The 17283-nt window shown below is 44.9% G+C and overlaps 1 protein-coding gene across 21 annotated transcripts in view; it reads right to left on the reverse strand.

Annotated features, from left to right (window-relative positions):
* The window catches only part of ABLIM1 (actin binding LIM protein 1), a 301274-nt gene that overhangs the window by 177623 nt on the left and 106368 nt on the right, over nucleotides 1–17283 (reverse strand). For 4 of the 21 annotated variants that reach the window (XR_015241856.1, XR_015241859.1, XR_015241860.1 and 1 more), the window contains exon 1: nucleotides 13086–13439. The exons of 3 other annotated variants lie outside the window; for them this stretch is intronic. Coding sequence is in view for 4 of the 18 variants with exons in the window: in XM_086680950.1 (XP_086537076.1) it covers nucleotides 13086–13329 (244 nt within the window). In the remaining 14 variants the exon portion in view is untranslated. Of the gene's footprint in view, nucleotides 1–13085; nucleotides 13443–17283 lie in introns of those variants that run through there. 14 more of the 21 variants (XR_015241850.1, XR_015241852.1, XR_015241851.1 and 11 more) reach the window with 7 other exon arrangements.

A 17283-nucleotide genomic window follows, 5' to 3' on the forward strand; every position in this document is an offset into this window, starting at 1 on the left:
AAGGTGTGTATCCCAAGTACCTTCCACGCAGCCAAAATGTTCAGACAGAAAGGCAATGGGTAAAACCTGACACAGAGGTGCTCAGGAGATACAACACCACACCACCTTCTTGAGCAAACAGCTTGACCACAACACCTAGCCAATTGAGAGATGAGTCCAAATAAACTCAGGGGTGCAGGTATTGTAGTAAAAGGATTGGCAGTGAGAAGGAAGTTCTAAGGGAGGTGACAAGGGCGCCCAGGTGGTTCAGTCGGTTGAGCATCTGTCCGACCTCAGCTCAGGTCATGATCTTCTGGTTCATGGGTTCCAACCCCGCGTCGGCGGGCTTTGCGCTGACAGCTCAGAGCCTGGAGCCTGCTTCGGATTCTGTGCCTCCAACTCTCTCTGCCCCTCCCCACTTGCTCTCTCTCCCTCTCTCTCTCTCTCAAAAATAAATAAATGTTTGAAAAGAAAAGAGAGATGGCCTGCCTTTTGCCTTTTTACTGATTTTCCCCCCCAGATTATTAGCCCAAGAACTGAAATTATTGCCAATTTATTTATATCTAGGATGTCCATAGCATCTTTCCTCCAGAAAGATGACAAAGGATAGCCACGTGGGGTTTTATTTTATCTTTCTAGTTATTTAGCCTACAAATTCATGAAAATGCCATGAAATTCCTCATGACAAGACTTTCATTTGTCAACATATGTCTAGGTGTAATGCTATGCCTTGGGGGACCTTGCCCCATCCATTCCCCTTCTGTTCCCATTCTTCCCCTCTTTTGAATAGGCACTGAGCGATATGACTTGTCGCCTTGGCCATGGCTGACTGGATTATTAGTAGACTCTGGATGGGCAGGGGCGGGGGAGGGGAGTGGGATTGGGAAACCCATATATCAGCCGGCCAAACACTTACAATTTATATTCTGTCTGGAAAAAGATGAGCCAGGGGACACCCGGGTGGCTTGGTTGGTTAAGCATCCGACTCTTGATTTCAGCTCAGGTCATGATCTCACAGATCTATGCTCAGCCTGGAGCCTGCTTTGGAGTCTCTCTCTCTGCCCCTCCCCCACTCACACATGCACTCTCTCGCTCTCTCAAAATAAATAAACCTTAAAAAAAAAAAGAAAAGAAAAAGATGAGCTGGGCTAACTGGGTTTTCACTCTTGGGAATCTGAACTAAGAGATATATAGAAAAGTTCCAATTAGAGGTGGGTACTTGCATTGAAAGGTCAAGTGAGGCCAGGCCAAGGGTACACATCGCAGAACCATGTGAATACCAAAATTCTGAGGGGTAGAGCATCAGAGGAAGCCGACTGGGAGGGAAGAGAAAAGGACATTTCCCAAAACTCAGCTGCTGGTCCTGGAGGGGACTGGAACTTTATACTTCTGAGACTTGGCTGTTCAGCTTTCCCGGGTTCCTATGAAACTTCTTTCTGTTCTTAGACATATACATTCTCTCCTTTTTTGTTTTGCTCATTTCTCTTTGGTATTCACTTCTACAATTCAAACCCAGTTACTAGACACATCTCAGTGATTTAATGCCCCTGGAAGCAGCTTTCAACGGATGACACATGGGGATAGTCAGCTGGACTGTCTCTGAGGTACGTTCTGCACTTATGTCCCCAAGTTCCCAAGTAGTTCAGCTTTGGCTGCCCACACTGGTTAGTAGTTTGATAATTCACCTTTTATTACCTTTACTCCCCTACGAGTGTTTCCTGAGATCACCTTCTTTTTTTTTAATGCTTATTTATTTACTGTGTATATATATATATATATATATATAGAGAGAGAGAGAGAGAGAGAGAGAGAGAGAGAGAGGGGTGGGGAGAGGGAACATGAAGGGGGGCGAAAGGACAGAGAGTGAGGGAGACAGAGAATCCCAAGCAGGGCTCATGACTGATGCAGGGCTCAAACTCATGAACCATGAGATCATGACCTGAGCCAAAATCAGGAGTCAGACACTTAACTGGCTGAGCCACCCAGGCGCCCCTCTTGGGATCACCTTCTAAACAGATAACTTGTCCTCAAATTCTTGTCTCAGGGTCTGCTTTTAGTGGAGTTCAAAACAAAAGAGATTTAAGTTATCCATTTCATCTTTTATGGTTAATAAAAAAAAATTGTCTCGATCCTCCGATCATTTTCAACTAGTCCTTCACTTTAAATCAGAGACAACTTCTAAATAAAACAATACCCTGAAGTAACCAGATATGCCCATCAGGCAGAACATATTTTTTTTTTTCTTAAGAGAATCAATGATGAATTGGGTCATTTTGTTGTACAGACATAATGGAATTTGTATGCCCACACACTGTGCTAATGCGTCTCTTCCTTTAAAATAGTAAATGAACCTACTCGGATGAACTCTGGTAACAACTGCCTCATAAACAAATATGACCCCAAATTTCCGTTAAGCCTGCAATTGTGTTTTAGGGGGAAGGATGTGATTTATAACCTTTATCAAGTTCTACAGAAATGAGTCATTTCATAATGATGTCCTATTATATTTACATATATCCATGAGCTCTCTTTAAAAATTTCTAAACAGCTGCACATTTCTACAATCCAACCAAAGTTTGTGCTAGTATTATATGCCATGTGTCAAGTTGGATGTGTTTCTGAAAGAGGTATACAAAGTCGTTTTATTCCCTTCCTCCCTTCTCACTGCTCCCCAGCTAGACAGAAAACACTCTGCGTGTATATTGGATTTCTTAGGGTTTGAGAAGACTAGAAGGGAGGACAAGAAGAGAAACATTTAGAACTTAAATTCTTCTTGCTTTTGGATCTGGATTACACAATATAGTTTTTCCCTTCCTAAATAAAATATACTAAGAGTGCTGAACATTTACCAGTATGCTTCACTGGCTATTGCATTTGTACCCAGAAAAAAGCAGTAAGCCTCACGAGTAGCATTAAAGCATAGCATCCTGCGATTGAAAGCAAAGCGAGCAAAAATTGGGGAATAATGAGGAGAAATAAGTTAGAGTTGACTTATTAATTATGCTAACAAATATTTACCGAGCATCTGTAATATGCGTAACATCACCTCTGAGGGACTGAAAGAGGCGTACAGATCAAGGATGCCTAGATTAAGCCCTCAGTGAGCTCACATTCTACTAGGCAAATAGCACAAGTACATAAATAACTCTAAAAAGAGGTTAGCAAGGGGCTGGAATCAGAAAGACTGAGAAAATGCTACAAATGCCGCATTGAGCTCAACATCTCACCAGCTGCTACACACAGAAAATCAATTAGACCACTCCCGGTACCTAGATAAAGAAGCTAACCAAAAATGTGTTGGAACCAGCTGCTTATATCCTCTTGAAACTCTTAAAATAGACCAACTGAACCATGATCTATGCTAGATCACGTTCAGCTGATAGTATTACTAAACAAATTAACAGCACCTAGTATTTCTGTCAAGGATAATACTGGACCAATTGATGACCTCAACAATTAGGCAGTTATTTATTAAGCAGCCTGTACCTCTGCAGTAGCTGGCTACCAAGTGATTTACAGAGATTGACTGTACCCTTCAAGGACAAGTCTGGCCCGAGGAAAAGATAACAGATGAATGTACCCAGCTACATACTAAGAATCACATGATAGCACTTCAGGGAAAATGGTGATAGGAAACAGAACTGGGGATTGTCCCACAAGAGGAGCAAATGTTAAACGCCCTGGAATATTCTGGTGATGTCAAAAATGACCTTAGAAAATGATCTGGGTTGTGATGGACAGAAAGGGAGGAGGAAGGGCTGGCAGTGGCCCCAAGTACTTGGCGTTTCTTCCCAAGCTTATCTTTTTCCCATAGGGACTCATTCTATGTCATGAGAATTCTCGCTCTCCGCTTGGCCGTACGCAGACCTTTGTGAGCTGGATTTTTCTGGGCACCGTGAGTCAGACCATCTCTGACGTCCTCTGATCCATTTCAGTTGCTATCTATGGCTACAGAACTTAGATGAGGAAAGCTCTCTAAACAGCAACCAAACAAAACTTGGGGGCACCTGCAGAATAAAGAAACCAGAGAAATAATGTCTCAGAGCAAAGATCCTACCTACCTCTGCGTCATGTGTCTGTAGACCCTTAAGTGGTAGGGATATAAGGGGTTTTGAAGGTCAAGACATGGGATGTAAACAGACATGAATGTCCATATGAGATTTTTTTACTGCAGTGAAAACTGGTTATTGCACTTTTGGGGAAGAGCTTTGACTTCATTTAGAATTGTATTAAGTGGAATGTTAATGCAAAACAGTGCAGTCACTGGGGAAAGTGGTTTGACAGGTCCTCAAAAAGTTAAACATATAGTGCTCATATGACCCAACAATCCCACTATTAGGGACATACCCAAGAGAATTGAAAGCATATGTCCAGGGGTGCCTGGGTGGCTCAATCGGTTAAGCATCCAGCTCTTGATTTTGGCTCAGATCATGATCTCACAGTTTGTGGGTTCAAGCCCCACGTGAGGTTACTTGCTGACAGTGCAGAGCCTGCTTGGGATTCTCTCTCTACCTCTCTCTCTATGCCCCTCCCCCACTTGCGTGTGTGTGTGTGTGTGTGTGTGTGTGTGTGTGTGTGTGTGTGTATGTGCTCTCTCCCTCAAAATAAATATTAAAAAAAAATATGTCCATATAAAAACTTGTACTTATGTGTTCACAGCAGATTCATAATACCCAAAAAGCAGAAACTCAAATGTCCATCATCTGATAAATACATAAGCAAAATGTGGTATATCCATACAATGAAATATTATTTGGCCACAAAAAGGAATGAAGTACTGACACCTGCCACAACATGGATCAACCGTGGACACATGATGCTGAGTAAAAGAAGCCAGACACAGGAGGCCACATGTTGTGTGATTCCAATTATATGAAATTCCAAAAGAGGCAAATCCACAGAGACAGAAAGTAGATCGGTAACCGCCGGGGTCTGGAGAGTGCTGACAACAGGGTGTGACTGCTAATGGATATAGAGTTGTTTTAGGGGGGATAAAAACGTCCTGGGATTAGGCAGGAGTAATGGTTACACAACGCTCCGAATATCCTAAACAAGCCACAGAATTGTCCGTGTTAAAGTGGTCTGTTTTCATGGCGTGCGAATTATACCCGAATTTTTAAAATGTATGAAATGTACTAAGCACTGTGTTATACGCTGGAGAAATGAGGCCATGTTCCTGCCTTTAAGAGCCTTACTACCTGGTAGGGAGAGACACGTACACACATAACCATCTGCGAATGAGCACCTGTGTGGTACAGGAAGTGCCCCCAAAGAGGGGAGGTCTTATGTGACAGACCTGGGAAAGTCGTTTCACTTCTCTGAGCCTCAATCTCCCAGGCCCTTAAGAGGGTGTTGATATCAGAGTTTTATTTCTACCTGTAAGAGGCGCCTGGGTGGCTCAATCGGTTAAGCGTCTGACTCTTGATTTCAGCTCAGGTCATGATTCCGGGGTCGTGGGTTTTGGGCCCTGTGACTGGCTTCACGCTGAGTGTGGAACCTGCTTAAAATTCTCTCTCTCTCTCTCTCTCTCTCTCTCTCCCCACTCTCGGTCCCCCCACTCGTGTGCCCATGCTCCCTCTCTCTCTCTCAAAAAAAAAAAAAAGCATCTAGAATTCTAAGGCACACCAGAGTCCATCTAGAATTCTAACATATTTAAATTTGAAGGTCCCATGAATTCTGATTTTGCAAAGGATTCCTCTACTGCATTCTGTGTGGTGTCTTCCCAAGGCTGACAAAGGAGGCCTCGCTCTCCTGGCTATCTCTGCATCGTAACAGCACACATCTATGCTACCTTCGCACTGGCAGCCTTCATCATGCATTCCAAGGACAGAGTCACTCCTGGGTTTGTCTACCTGTCTACTCTAATGAATAACACATCATCTCCCATTGCTTTCCCATTGGCAGCCTTCGTCTTGCATCCCGGGGCCATTCCAGACTCATGTCTGACTAAGTTAGCAGGAGTCTATAATCCTAAGCACTGGGCTATACCCCACAATCATTAGGATCGAATGATGCTAACTCAGGGGTTTCTGTGAAGGTGGGCCACTCTTAGTAAGGACCTTTTTTAAAAGTTTTTTAAAGCCAGGATAAAAACAAATTTTTTTAAAGTCAGTATAAAAACAATGCCAGACAATAAATTTAAACAGACTGCCTTATCCTCTGACTTTAAATAAGATTCATTTTTAAGTACATATAATTAAAACCAATGGAGCACTCCAGCATATTTAGTGACTCAAGGAAGTAAATTAGATGAGAACATCGCCTGTGAAAATAGTTACTTGTCCACATTCCTGAACATGAATGAATGAATGAATGAATGAATGAATGACAAAGAAACAAAAAACAAAAAGGCTGGGCCAAGCAGCGTCAGGCAGGGTAACTACGTGAAAGATGTCCTCGATTTTTTTTCTTAGCACTTTCATACTACTGAGATGTTTCCCTTCTGTTCATATTTTGGGTATACCTTTTCTATCTTCCAGCTCAAATCCTATCTCCTCTTGCCCAGGCCGCCCCAGGCCCGAGTTACTTTTCCTTCCTTTGACAACAAGTAGTATTTATTACCTTGTCATTTATTTGGCTTCTCACACTTTTGGGGTTGAGAGCCACAGAAAAGGGGGCAACACTGATTGAGAACCTGCTGGTACATTTTCTTCTTCTATGTTTATATTTTCTTTTAGTCTTCATAATATTACTGTAATGCAGGCAGGATCATCACATTTGCCACGTGATAAAGCCAAGGCTCAGAGATGTTAAATAACATGCGGTCGCACATCTCACGAGGAGCAGTTGCTGGACTTTGAACTTGGCCGGGCAGTCTCACCCCACAGCCCGGCATTCGCAGCCACTGCACCACGGAGCCTCACCCAACCTCAGCTACTTGAAGGCAGGGAGACAATTTTATGCCCCTTGTGTTCGAACGCAGTGATCTGATTTCGGCAAACGTTCATTCATTCGTTTACTTGTACACTTATGGGCTCTTCCATGCCAGGTACTATAATAAAATAAAAATATGAATGTGGATCTCTCCCCACCCTCGGTGAGGAACTCACAGCGCATTAGAAGAGAGGCTTGTAAATAGGCAACGCTAGCAGAAATCCACACAGGATGCCATGGAAGCACAGAGGGCGATGAGGCCAGAAGGAAGACAAACCTGCCCAGAGGAGGAAAAGCTTAAGCCCAATCTTGCTGGAGATTCCGAGGTACCAGGAAAGTTACGCCAGGCTGCAGAGCAGCACGTGCAGAGAGAGGCCAACGGGGAAAGGGGCCTTCAAACATCTGTGGCAAGGATGTCTGATGTGGGCGTTTGGGGGTTAATGGTTGGACGCGATAGAAAGGCAGGGCCTGACCGTCAAGAGCTTAAAACTATGATTCTGGGAAATAGAATTAAACTAATGCAATACGAAGCCTTGGGAGGCTAACAGGGGTCATTGAGAACTGTAGATCAAAGAAAGCTTTACCATACAGTAAAGACCGGAAATCTCCAGTCTCCTTCGGTGCCTTCCCGAGACAGAAGAAACTGTCCACCATCCATCATTTCCATCTCCAAAAGAATAAAAGTCAAAGTAAGACTGCTGTTGTAAGGGAACCACATCCCATCATCAAACTGGACGTGGCCCTGGTGGCCCGGGGTGCCAGAGGAATTGAGGCCAGCTCCTGGAGAGCACCAGATTCCTGTTAGTACTTTGTGTTCAGGACAGCCCCTTGTCAAAGCCGCCAGTCAGGACAGCAGGGCTGAAGGGAGGAAGGAGAGGAGCTTTCTTGCAGTATGTCTCGGGATACATATTTTTCATGGCCAGGTCAAACACTTCTCTCAAATTGAAGGGAGGGTCTTTACAAATGAGTCCGAGGTTTGCAAAGTATTAAAAAAAAACCTTTTCCCAACACGGTGCCTCAGTATCACCAGGAAGATACAACTGAAAAGCTCTATAGAGTCTCGCGGGATATCTCCTTGAACTAGACAACAAAGTCCCTCAATACCTAAGCCCTTCCCCTGGCCATTTGACATACATGTCTGACCTATGGGGTTGGGATTAGTGACAGTAAATGGAGGGAGAAAGGGACACAAAAAGAAATGTTACAGAATCATAGTATTCTAGGTCATGGTCAGTTTGAAAACAGGTTGATATCACTTTAAGAAACAAGAGTGTGCAAACACCCAGGAGGTTCTCTCAGTCATGCGAGTGTTTGAGTCTTGGGGAGACCATCCCAAGTGAAGACAGCCCCTAGGGCTCTAGTAAACATAATGAGGAGAACACAGCAGGTGCTTGAACCAAAGCAAAAACACCTTTCTATCTTCAGGGATACGAATTATTTTTCTGGGGAGAGGACTGCCAAGTCTACTTTGGTCCCTGGTCTCCAGTCCAGAACATTCTGCTTTGGGATTTGGACTCAGCTGACAACATAATCACTGAACCCTTTCCAGATATCCTTAGGGCTTTTGAAAACAGTGCCAGTCTCTTCCTGTTTGTCAAGAAGATACTTGCCCTAAATATGCTCCTTCATTTTTACCAGACGCAGTAGCTCAGAGAGACCGAAAGAAACACAGGTTTGGGGCGCCCGGGTGGCTCAGTTGGTTGAGCGTCCGACTTCGGCTCAGGTCATGATCTCGCGGTTCGTGGGTTGCAACCCCGCGTCGGGCTCTGCACTGACAGCTCAGAGCCTGGAACTGGCTCCGGATTCTGTGTCTCCCTCTCTCTCTCTTCCCCTCCCCTACTCACGCTCTGTCTCTCAAAATTAAATAAATGTTAAAAAATTTTTTTTTCAAGGAAGAAACACAGTTTCAAAAACTACTCTAAGTTCCTACAGGAAAAGAAAGAGAAAAACCCACACAGATAGCTTGTATTTGTGAACCAGGAAAAAGAAATATTTCCCAATTTTCCTGGGAAAAACAATTTATTTTATAAGAAAGTCATAACATTTGAGTTGCTACAGTACTTAGTCGGCCCTACCAGAAACAAATTTTAAGAGCGCCGAAACTCACCAGATCTCATGGATGATCTGTCCTCAGGCTCATAGGGCTGAGGCCACACAGTAAAATGGGTAAGACCCCAAACTTGGGTATCAAGTCCAAGTCTAGCTCTTCCACTCACTACCTCTGTGACTTTCAGCAGGTTTCTTTTCACATCAGATGCCTTGGTTTCCCCACCTATAAAGTGAGGATAAAAGCAGTACTCCCTCTGTTGAGTTATTATGAATACTTAATGAGGAAACATTATAAAGCGATTGGCACAGTGCCTGAGATCTAGCAGGCCCTCAGTGAAGGATAGCTTCATTCATTCTTCTAGAATCTTCGTTGATGATCAGAGAGAGAGAGAGAGTCATATCCACATGCAGAAGCCATTTTGCACATTCACTTGTATGTTTGTTTTGTTGCCGTGTCCCATCTTTGGACCAATTCCCTCCCTGCTCTTAAATGGACAAAACAGTTCCTTGCCTACTGACTTCCAAGGCTTGTTTTGAGCGTGACAAAGGCAAGATATACGTAGGGACACTTTGAAGAGCATGGAGCCCTGTACAACTCAAAGTAGGAGTTGAAGGGCACTCGGGTGGCTCAGTCAGTTAAGCGCTCGACTTCGGCTCAGGTCATGATCTCGCCGTGTGTTCGTGAGTTCGAGCCCTGCGTCGGGCCCTGTGCTGACAGCTCGGAGCCGAGAGCCTGCTTCAGATTCTGTGTCTCCCTCTCTCTGCCCCTCCCCCACTTGCGCTCTGTCTCTTTCTCTGTCTCTCAAAAATAAATAATAGTTGAGCACCAGACAACAACAGGATGCTGTAGCATCTTGAGGTCTTTCTGGCAGCTGCAGGAGGCCTTTGCCAAATTCCCCGAGCATCCTGCCGGGAGCTGCTTGCTTCTGAGCACTTGGCTTTGCTAATACTGCTAATACATGGCTGCGGGAGGGGGCACTTCCTCCAAGCACCTGTCTTAGACGGGATATTCTGAGCACACATGGTGGCTTCTTGGGAATCTCACCTCATGTACTGCCCTGGGCCCCACCAGCACAAAGTCTGGGCCTTTATTCCTTCACAGCAGTGGAAGACAAACAATAGCAATTATTTTTTAAATAATAAACTATTTTATCGTATTATTATCGTAGCTAAAATTTAGTGGATGCTTCTATGCGCCACGATACCACACAGCTGGGAGATGCATGTGCTCACTGAATCCCCATAATCAACATTGCCCTTAGACCCAGCCCCTGGTCCCAAACCTCACCTCCCTCAAAAATGTCTAAGTCCCCTTCTGGTGCCTGGGATCAGCTAGGGCCAGCAGTGATGTCCGGGTGGGGCATCCTAGCCTGCTCTGCTCTTTGGAGCTCTCGCTGATGATCCTCTCTGTCTCTCCCATGCTGTGCAAGGGGGAACTGGGGGGGGGTGGGGTGGGGAGAGGTTGACCAGATGCCCTGGGGGCATCTGGAGGAGCTCCCGGAGGAGCTCTAGGACTCCTGTCAATGGGATTATCATAGGGGCCTGGAGCTGACTTGATTCCAGGAAGGGATTTTGATGAGTGATCACTCCTTCAGGCCGGCATGATATTACTTTCCCATGATTGAACAAGATCAGGCTGTTGACACATTGATTTGCGGTGACTCAGAGTGTTCATGTACACAGGGGCTCCACAAAACACTATTTGCCCAGGGACTCATATATCCTAGAGGTGGACCTACTCACAGCATTCAGAAGGTATGCATTCTTCCTTCTAAAATAGAGAAACTGTGACTTAGAGACACTAATTTCCCCAAATAACACATTTAGTAAGTTGAAGAGCTGGGATTGAAATTCTGGAAGGTCCAACTCCAAAGCCACACACTAAACCGATCCCCCAGATTTCCTTATCTGCCTTCACTAAGATATGGATATCCCAATGATGGTTATTCTTTCCTCTACCCAGGGCTCTCTCTAATACGGTTTGTTCTCTTGTTCCCATGTCATCGAACCTACTGACAAGCAATTGTCCAGCATGCTCTCACTCAACCACAGTTTACTGGTCTCCCCTTGACTTCCTGCCTTCTCCCACCAGCAGACCTTATCTCTTTCATGGGTGTCAACAGCTCATTCCAAATTTCAATTCCAATCTCTTTCAGGGGAGGCATTCAGTAGAAGCACCAAACAACGTTCACAATTAAAGTATTAGCTCCGAGAGAAACCTACATGTTTAGTTTTTATCTTTGGCTGTGGAATAGACTGGGTTTTTCCCTCAGTAAAGGGATTTGGGTATCTGCCAGTATGGAGGTGTGATATCTTGCAGTTCAGGGCACCTCTCTCAGCCTGAACTGCAAGAGGTGTGGTCCGCTGGTTCTGAATAAAGTCCTTCTAGGGTAGCTAATGAGGTGGCTGGGAGCAGAGGTCATGGTTTCTCCACCCCCACTTAGGCTCCCCTGAAAAGGATGAAGTGGAGAATGAGAGAACCAAGGAACCATCCCGTCAGCATCTGTCAGGTCCCCACACGGTCCTGCCTTCGCGCTGATCTGCTGGCCACTCCTCCCCATCCCAGCCAACACTCAGTATAGCCACAGTGAAATACCACTGCATCCCCACTAGGATGGGTAGAATCACAAGTCAGATAATTACAAGTGCTGGCAAGGATGGGGAGAAGTTGCAGCCATCATATGCTGCCGGTAAGAATGTAAAGTGGTGTAGCTGCTTTGGAAAACAGCCCGGAAGTTCCTCAGAAGGTTAAACATGGTTATCACGGGACCCACGCGTCTCCCTCCTGTCTATACACCCAAGAGAAATGAAAACATACATCCACACAAAAACTTGTACATGAGTGTTCATAGCGGCATTATTCACAAAAGCCAAAATGGTGGAAACCACCCAGATGTCCATCAACCGATGAATGGATAAACCAAATGTGGCTTAACCGTGCAGTGCAATAATATTTAGCCACCACTATTGGCACAAAGCAGTGATATATGACACAACATGGATGGGTCTTGAAAACATGCTGAGAGAAAGAAGCCAGGCACAAAAGACCACATGTCATATGGTTCCACTCATACGAAATGTCCAGAATAGGGAAATCTATAGAGACAGAAAGTAGATTACTGGTTGCCTAAGCCTAAGGGTGCGGTTGGAGACGGGAGGGTGGTGGGATAATACTGAAAGGTCCAGTGTTTCTTTCTGAGACAACACAAATATTCCAAAATTCACCGTGACGATGGTGGCCCACGTCAGTGTATATCGGTGAATATACTAAAATCGTGTATACTTCAAATGGGGAAATTGCATGGTGTATGAATTATATCTCAGAAAAGCTGTTAAAAATTAATTGTGAAAAGCAAAATAAAACACCCCAATATAGGTTGACTCACCTACCTCACCTCGCCTTAATCCAACGCTGCCTTCCTCTTAGCTGTCCAAGAATCACCAGGTATGTATTTGACTTTCTGGCTCCTTTGGCTCATGTCCCCGTGTTTGCAGGGACCGTGTCTAATAGCCTTTGCCTCCCGTACTGATTCTAGCCTGATTTTGACCAGGAGCGAGCAACTAGGTACCATCTTCATCAATCACACATTCCAAGTGTGCCAAGTCCTTGGTGCAGAAACTCTTGCCTATAGGCTACGTCTGCTCCATCTCTGGAGGTGGACGAGTGGCCCCGTTCTAACGCGCTTCCCTGAAAAGAAGCCTCCACGCGTTCTCCAAACATTACAGATCTTTGTTTCTAAACATTGCACAAGAGGAGCACACCCTGGGCGGTAACACAACTGCGATCTCGCCTTCATGTAGGTCATTCTTTCCCATGGTCGATTGGCTGCCTCGGATGTATCCTTCTGATCCACGCCTTAACATATGACAGAACAGCGTGCGTGGATAGAGAGCTTTCCTTTTCCTCACGCTTCCTATTATAGACGAATGTGAGTACCAAGTTTGGAAAGAGACACCCTGGTTACTGAGATTATAAAATCATAGACAAAAATATCCTCAGAACTTAGCTCTGCAGCTGTACTTTTTTCACATTCTCCTTTCCTCCCACCCTCACCCCATCAATTATATACAAGGGATAGTGTTTCTTTTGAGGAACACAGTACCGAACGGCTCTACACAGTACTTCCTTACGGAAGCCAATCATGAAACACAAAGCCGTGAGCAGAGTGGGCTCCTTCACTTACCGGAAGGATCCAAGTTGCTAATCAAGTGCTCCAGCGTGCAGTAGGCCTCGGGGTGCAGGTACAACAAGTGAGTGATGGTGGCACGCCTGTGCGCAGGCTGGGGGGTGCTGGTGACACGCACATCCTCGACAACCTGCGTCCTTCTGCACGAGCCCGTGGTGCTGGCTCTCTCGGAGGAGGACAGGCCGCTCTTCTCAGAGCTGCACAGTTTCCCCAGACATTTTAGACCGAGGAAGGAGGGCATCTTGGCATGGATTACAAATGAGAAAACGAGGGGCGCCTGGGTGGCTCAGTCGGTTGAACGACCGACTTCGGCTCAGGTGACGATCCCACGGTTCGTGGGTTCGAGCCCCGCGTTGGGCTCTGTGCCGACAGCTCAGAGCCTGGAGCCTGCTTCTGATTCTGTGTCTCCCTCTCTCTCTGCCCCTCTCCCACTCATGCTCTGAAATAAATAAACTCTCTCTCTCTCAGAAATAAACATAAAAAATTTTAAAGAAGAAAAAAAAAACCCAGGAGCCCAAGAAGCTGTGCTTGCCCTTCAACTCTTCTGGCTCCTTCTTGTTTTGTCTCGTTTTGTTTTTCAAACCTCACTGCCCGGTAAGGAAGATTAGGGGAGATGGATTTAAGTGATTACCCTCGAGAGCTTAGGGCTGATCAGGTATAAAAACAGTCGCCACCGGGAACTCGAACCTAGGTCAGTCTGCGACGTGAATGCATATTCAAAAACCAGAGCAAAATGCAGAGCAAGAGAAAGGACAGTTGCAATATCTAGAAGAATTCACCTGTAACTATTCCTAGTATAGTAATATCACCTGGCATTACCATGCCATTACCGCAGGTACTGTGAACAGGTCTAAGCATATATTCACCTCTTGTATGTAATCTAAAAATGCACGGCAGAAAAAACTCAGAAAATAATTCCAGATTCTTCAGTCTTTCAGATCTCACGGAAGAGAGACCTCAAGGGAGATCTTCACGTTCAACTAGCAGCAAATCTAGCTCCAGGCCATAGAAAACAATCCTTTCCATTGTCTTCTTTTTTTTTTTTTTTTTTTTTTTAATTTTGAGAATGAGAGAGAGAAAGAGAGAGAGACAAAGGGAGGGAAAGAATCTTAAGCAGCCTCCACACTCAGTCAGTGTGGAGCCTGACACAGGGCTCGATCCCACGACCCTGGGATCATGACCTGAGCTCAACCGACTTAGCCACCCCGGTGCCCCACAATCCTTTCCATCTGCTACAGTGCCATGAAAATATTTTTGCCTTGTTCCATTAATGCAATGCTAATAATATGCTTAATGTTGCTTCTTTGGTTGCCTGCTGTTGCCGAATCTCTAGCTGAATCACATGATGGAGGCAGAATTACCATGGAGGTAGCTGTGTGTTTTCACAAAGTGACAAGCGAGCTGGACTCTCACTCAACTGGGGTGCTGATATATACGGGCAACCCTAGTAAGGAGCATTTGCCCTCTGACATCCACTCATGAGTATTAAGCGCAATGTATGACAGTCTTAAACCCCACACATCAGAGTGTCATTGGGCCACTGTGTTCTAATACCATTTTCTTTTCATTAAAACCCTTACACGCTCTACACAGAACAGAATTATAGAGCTGGAAAGGCCTTCAGAGATGATCTAGTCCAGTGCTTCTCAAATGTCATTGTGCCTAAGAATCTTCTGTCGAGCTTTTGAAAAACAAACTCTGGGGGCGCCTGGGTGGCTCAGTCGGTTAAGCGTCCGACTTCGGCTCAGGTCATGATCTCACGGTCCGTGGGTTCGAGCCCCGCGTCGGGCTCTGTGCTGACAGCTCAGAGCCTGGAGCCTGTTTCAGATTCTGTGTCTCCCTCTCTCTGTGACCCTCCCCTGTTCATGCTCTGTCTCTCTCTGTCTCAAAAATAAATAAACGTTAAAAAAAAAGAAAAAAAAGAAAAACAAACTCTGGAGCACTAGCCCAAGACCTGTGAATGAGATGCTGCAGGGGTGAGGCCCGGGAACTTTATTCCTCAAAGTTCCCCAGACTAGGACCAGCATTCAGGAAACACTGATCTACTTCAGCCCTTTGACTTTATTTTTTTTTTAAATTTTTTTTTTTCAACGTTTATTTATTTTTGGGACAGAGAGAGACAGAGCATGAACGGGGGAGGGGCAGAGAGAGAGGGAGACACAGAATCGGAAACAGGCTCCAGGCTCTGAGCCATCAGCCCAGAGCCTGACGCGGGGCTCGAACTCACGGACCGCGAGATCGTGACCTGGCTGAAGTCGGACGCTTAACCGACTGCGCCACCCAGGCGCCCCTCTTTTTTTTTGTTTTTTTTTTTAAATTTTTTTTTTTTTTTTTTTTTAGCCCTTTGACTTTAAAATGAGGAAGGTAAGTCTCAGAGATGCTAAGTGACTTGCCCACGACAATACAGCCAGCCCATGGTGGATCTAGGTCTCCTGACTCCCAGGTTATGATCGTTCCTACCAGGCATCATGTCCTTCCACAAAAGCTATAGATAGATGAAGCACAGAAAGGGCACTGGTTTTTGATCTTTAATGCAAGATTTGGCAACAGAACTCAAGAACCAGAGAATCCAAATTTGCTTAGAATGACTCTAGCCCAATGGAAGGCACAGTAGGAAGGGAGGGGTAGACTCAATCCCAGAGGTCTTCCAGATTAGGACGGAGTTGGGAGGGTGGAAATACGGGAACTGTCTACGATCGCAGTCATGTAGTGAAATTTCTGTTCTCAAATTTGGGGAATGAAGCCCTAGACCAACAATGCCCCCCAGAAAATAAATCCTTCCAAGGTCTCCCTCTAAAAACAGTTTACAGAGCAGGTAAAATCATCTGTAGGTGTTCTGTTTCTTGCTTGTCTATTTCAAAATCCTTAGGATATACAATGTAAGATATTTTAGCAATGTTTCCCTAAGTGTGGTTACTCAACCAATTTGTTTAAAACACAGGTGTCTGATGCCCATCTCAGACCTAGGTTCTTCTAGAATGTTTCTCTAATAAACATCATAGAGTGGGAACCTCTGCCCTATACCATTAATTGCTTCTTCCTATGGTTAGTTTCCTATAGCCCTGCTCTTTGCAAACTGAGAATCCAAGCACCTCTATCTGTTTAGGTATGTTCACATGGCTTGTTTGTGGTGTGTGTGTGTGTGTGTGTGTGCATGTGTGTGTGTGTTTATAGAGAGAGTCTGGATGTAGCCACTTTAAACACAGGCTCTAGTATACATTAACAATGTACCAACATAGACTTTGGACTGATACGATGATTGCTTTCTTCAAATCCAGCGTCTTCCTGACCAGGCTAACGTGTAACCATGGAATACTTATTTCACGGCAAAGCTGTTGTGCCTTCTTGGTCCCTAAACTTGTCAAGCACTGCCCCCTAAAACAAATTCTATAATATGGCCTCTACCTCAACACCTATCTGTTGTATCAGCAGAACATATTTCAGGCTACCCCCTACAGTTCAAGAAGCAACTGTGTTCCAATAGATTATATGAAGGAAAGCATTGAGTTCTTCTTCAATGAAAGGACTATATGTAAGAAGCTTGATCTATTTTACGAATCTTAGATCAGGGTGGAAAGAGAGCCATATGTGGCTGATGAAAATAACAGAGGCCTGTTTGCTTTTAAATGTTTATTTATTTATTTTGAGAAAGAGAGAAAGCACAAGTGGGGGAGGGGCAGAGAGAGAGAGAGAGAGAGAGAGAGAGAGAGAGAGAGAGAATCCCAAGCAGGCTCTGCACTGTCAGCACAAAGCCTGATGCAGGGTTCAATCCCATGAACCATGATATCATGACCTGAGCCTAAACCAAGAGTCAGATGCTAAACTGACTAAGCCACCCAGGCGCCCCAAGGTTTGTTTGTGTTTAAAGATAGTCTGACTACGTGTAGATGACAGGGTGGCTCCTTTCTCGGGTGGTGGAGAAGGTAAAGCTCAGATGATGGGTGGTTGGGATTCAGAGTCAGTGCTGACATTGGACACTCAAGAACTAATTTCCACTCACCAGGATGTCCGGAGCTCTTAATCTAACCTCATTTACATAGTTCAGGGTAAATGACCAATAGAGGCCAAGGCTCCTATCTGTTTTTTTTTTAAACAAAGACCTACACATTTTTTTTAATTAAAGTATAGTTGACATACAATATTATGTTAGTTTCAGGAGTACAACATGGTGATTCAATATTTACATATATGATGA

Source organism: Puma concolor, chromosome D2, assembly GCF_028749965.1.
Source record: "Puma concolor isolate L17-30 chromosome D2, mPumCon1.1.hap2, whole genome shotgun sequence".
Classification (NCBI taxonomy): Eukaryota; Metazoa; Chordata; class Mammalia; order Carnivora; family Felidae; genus Puma; species Puma concolor.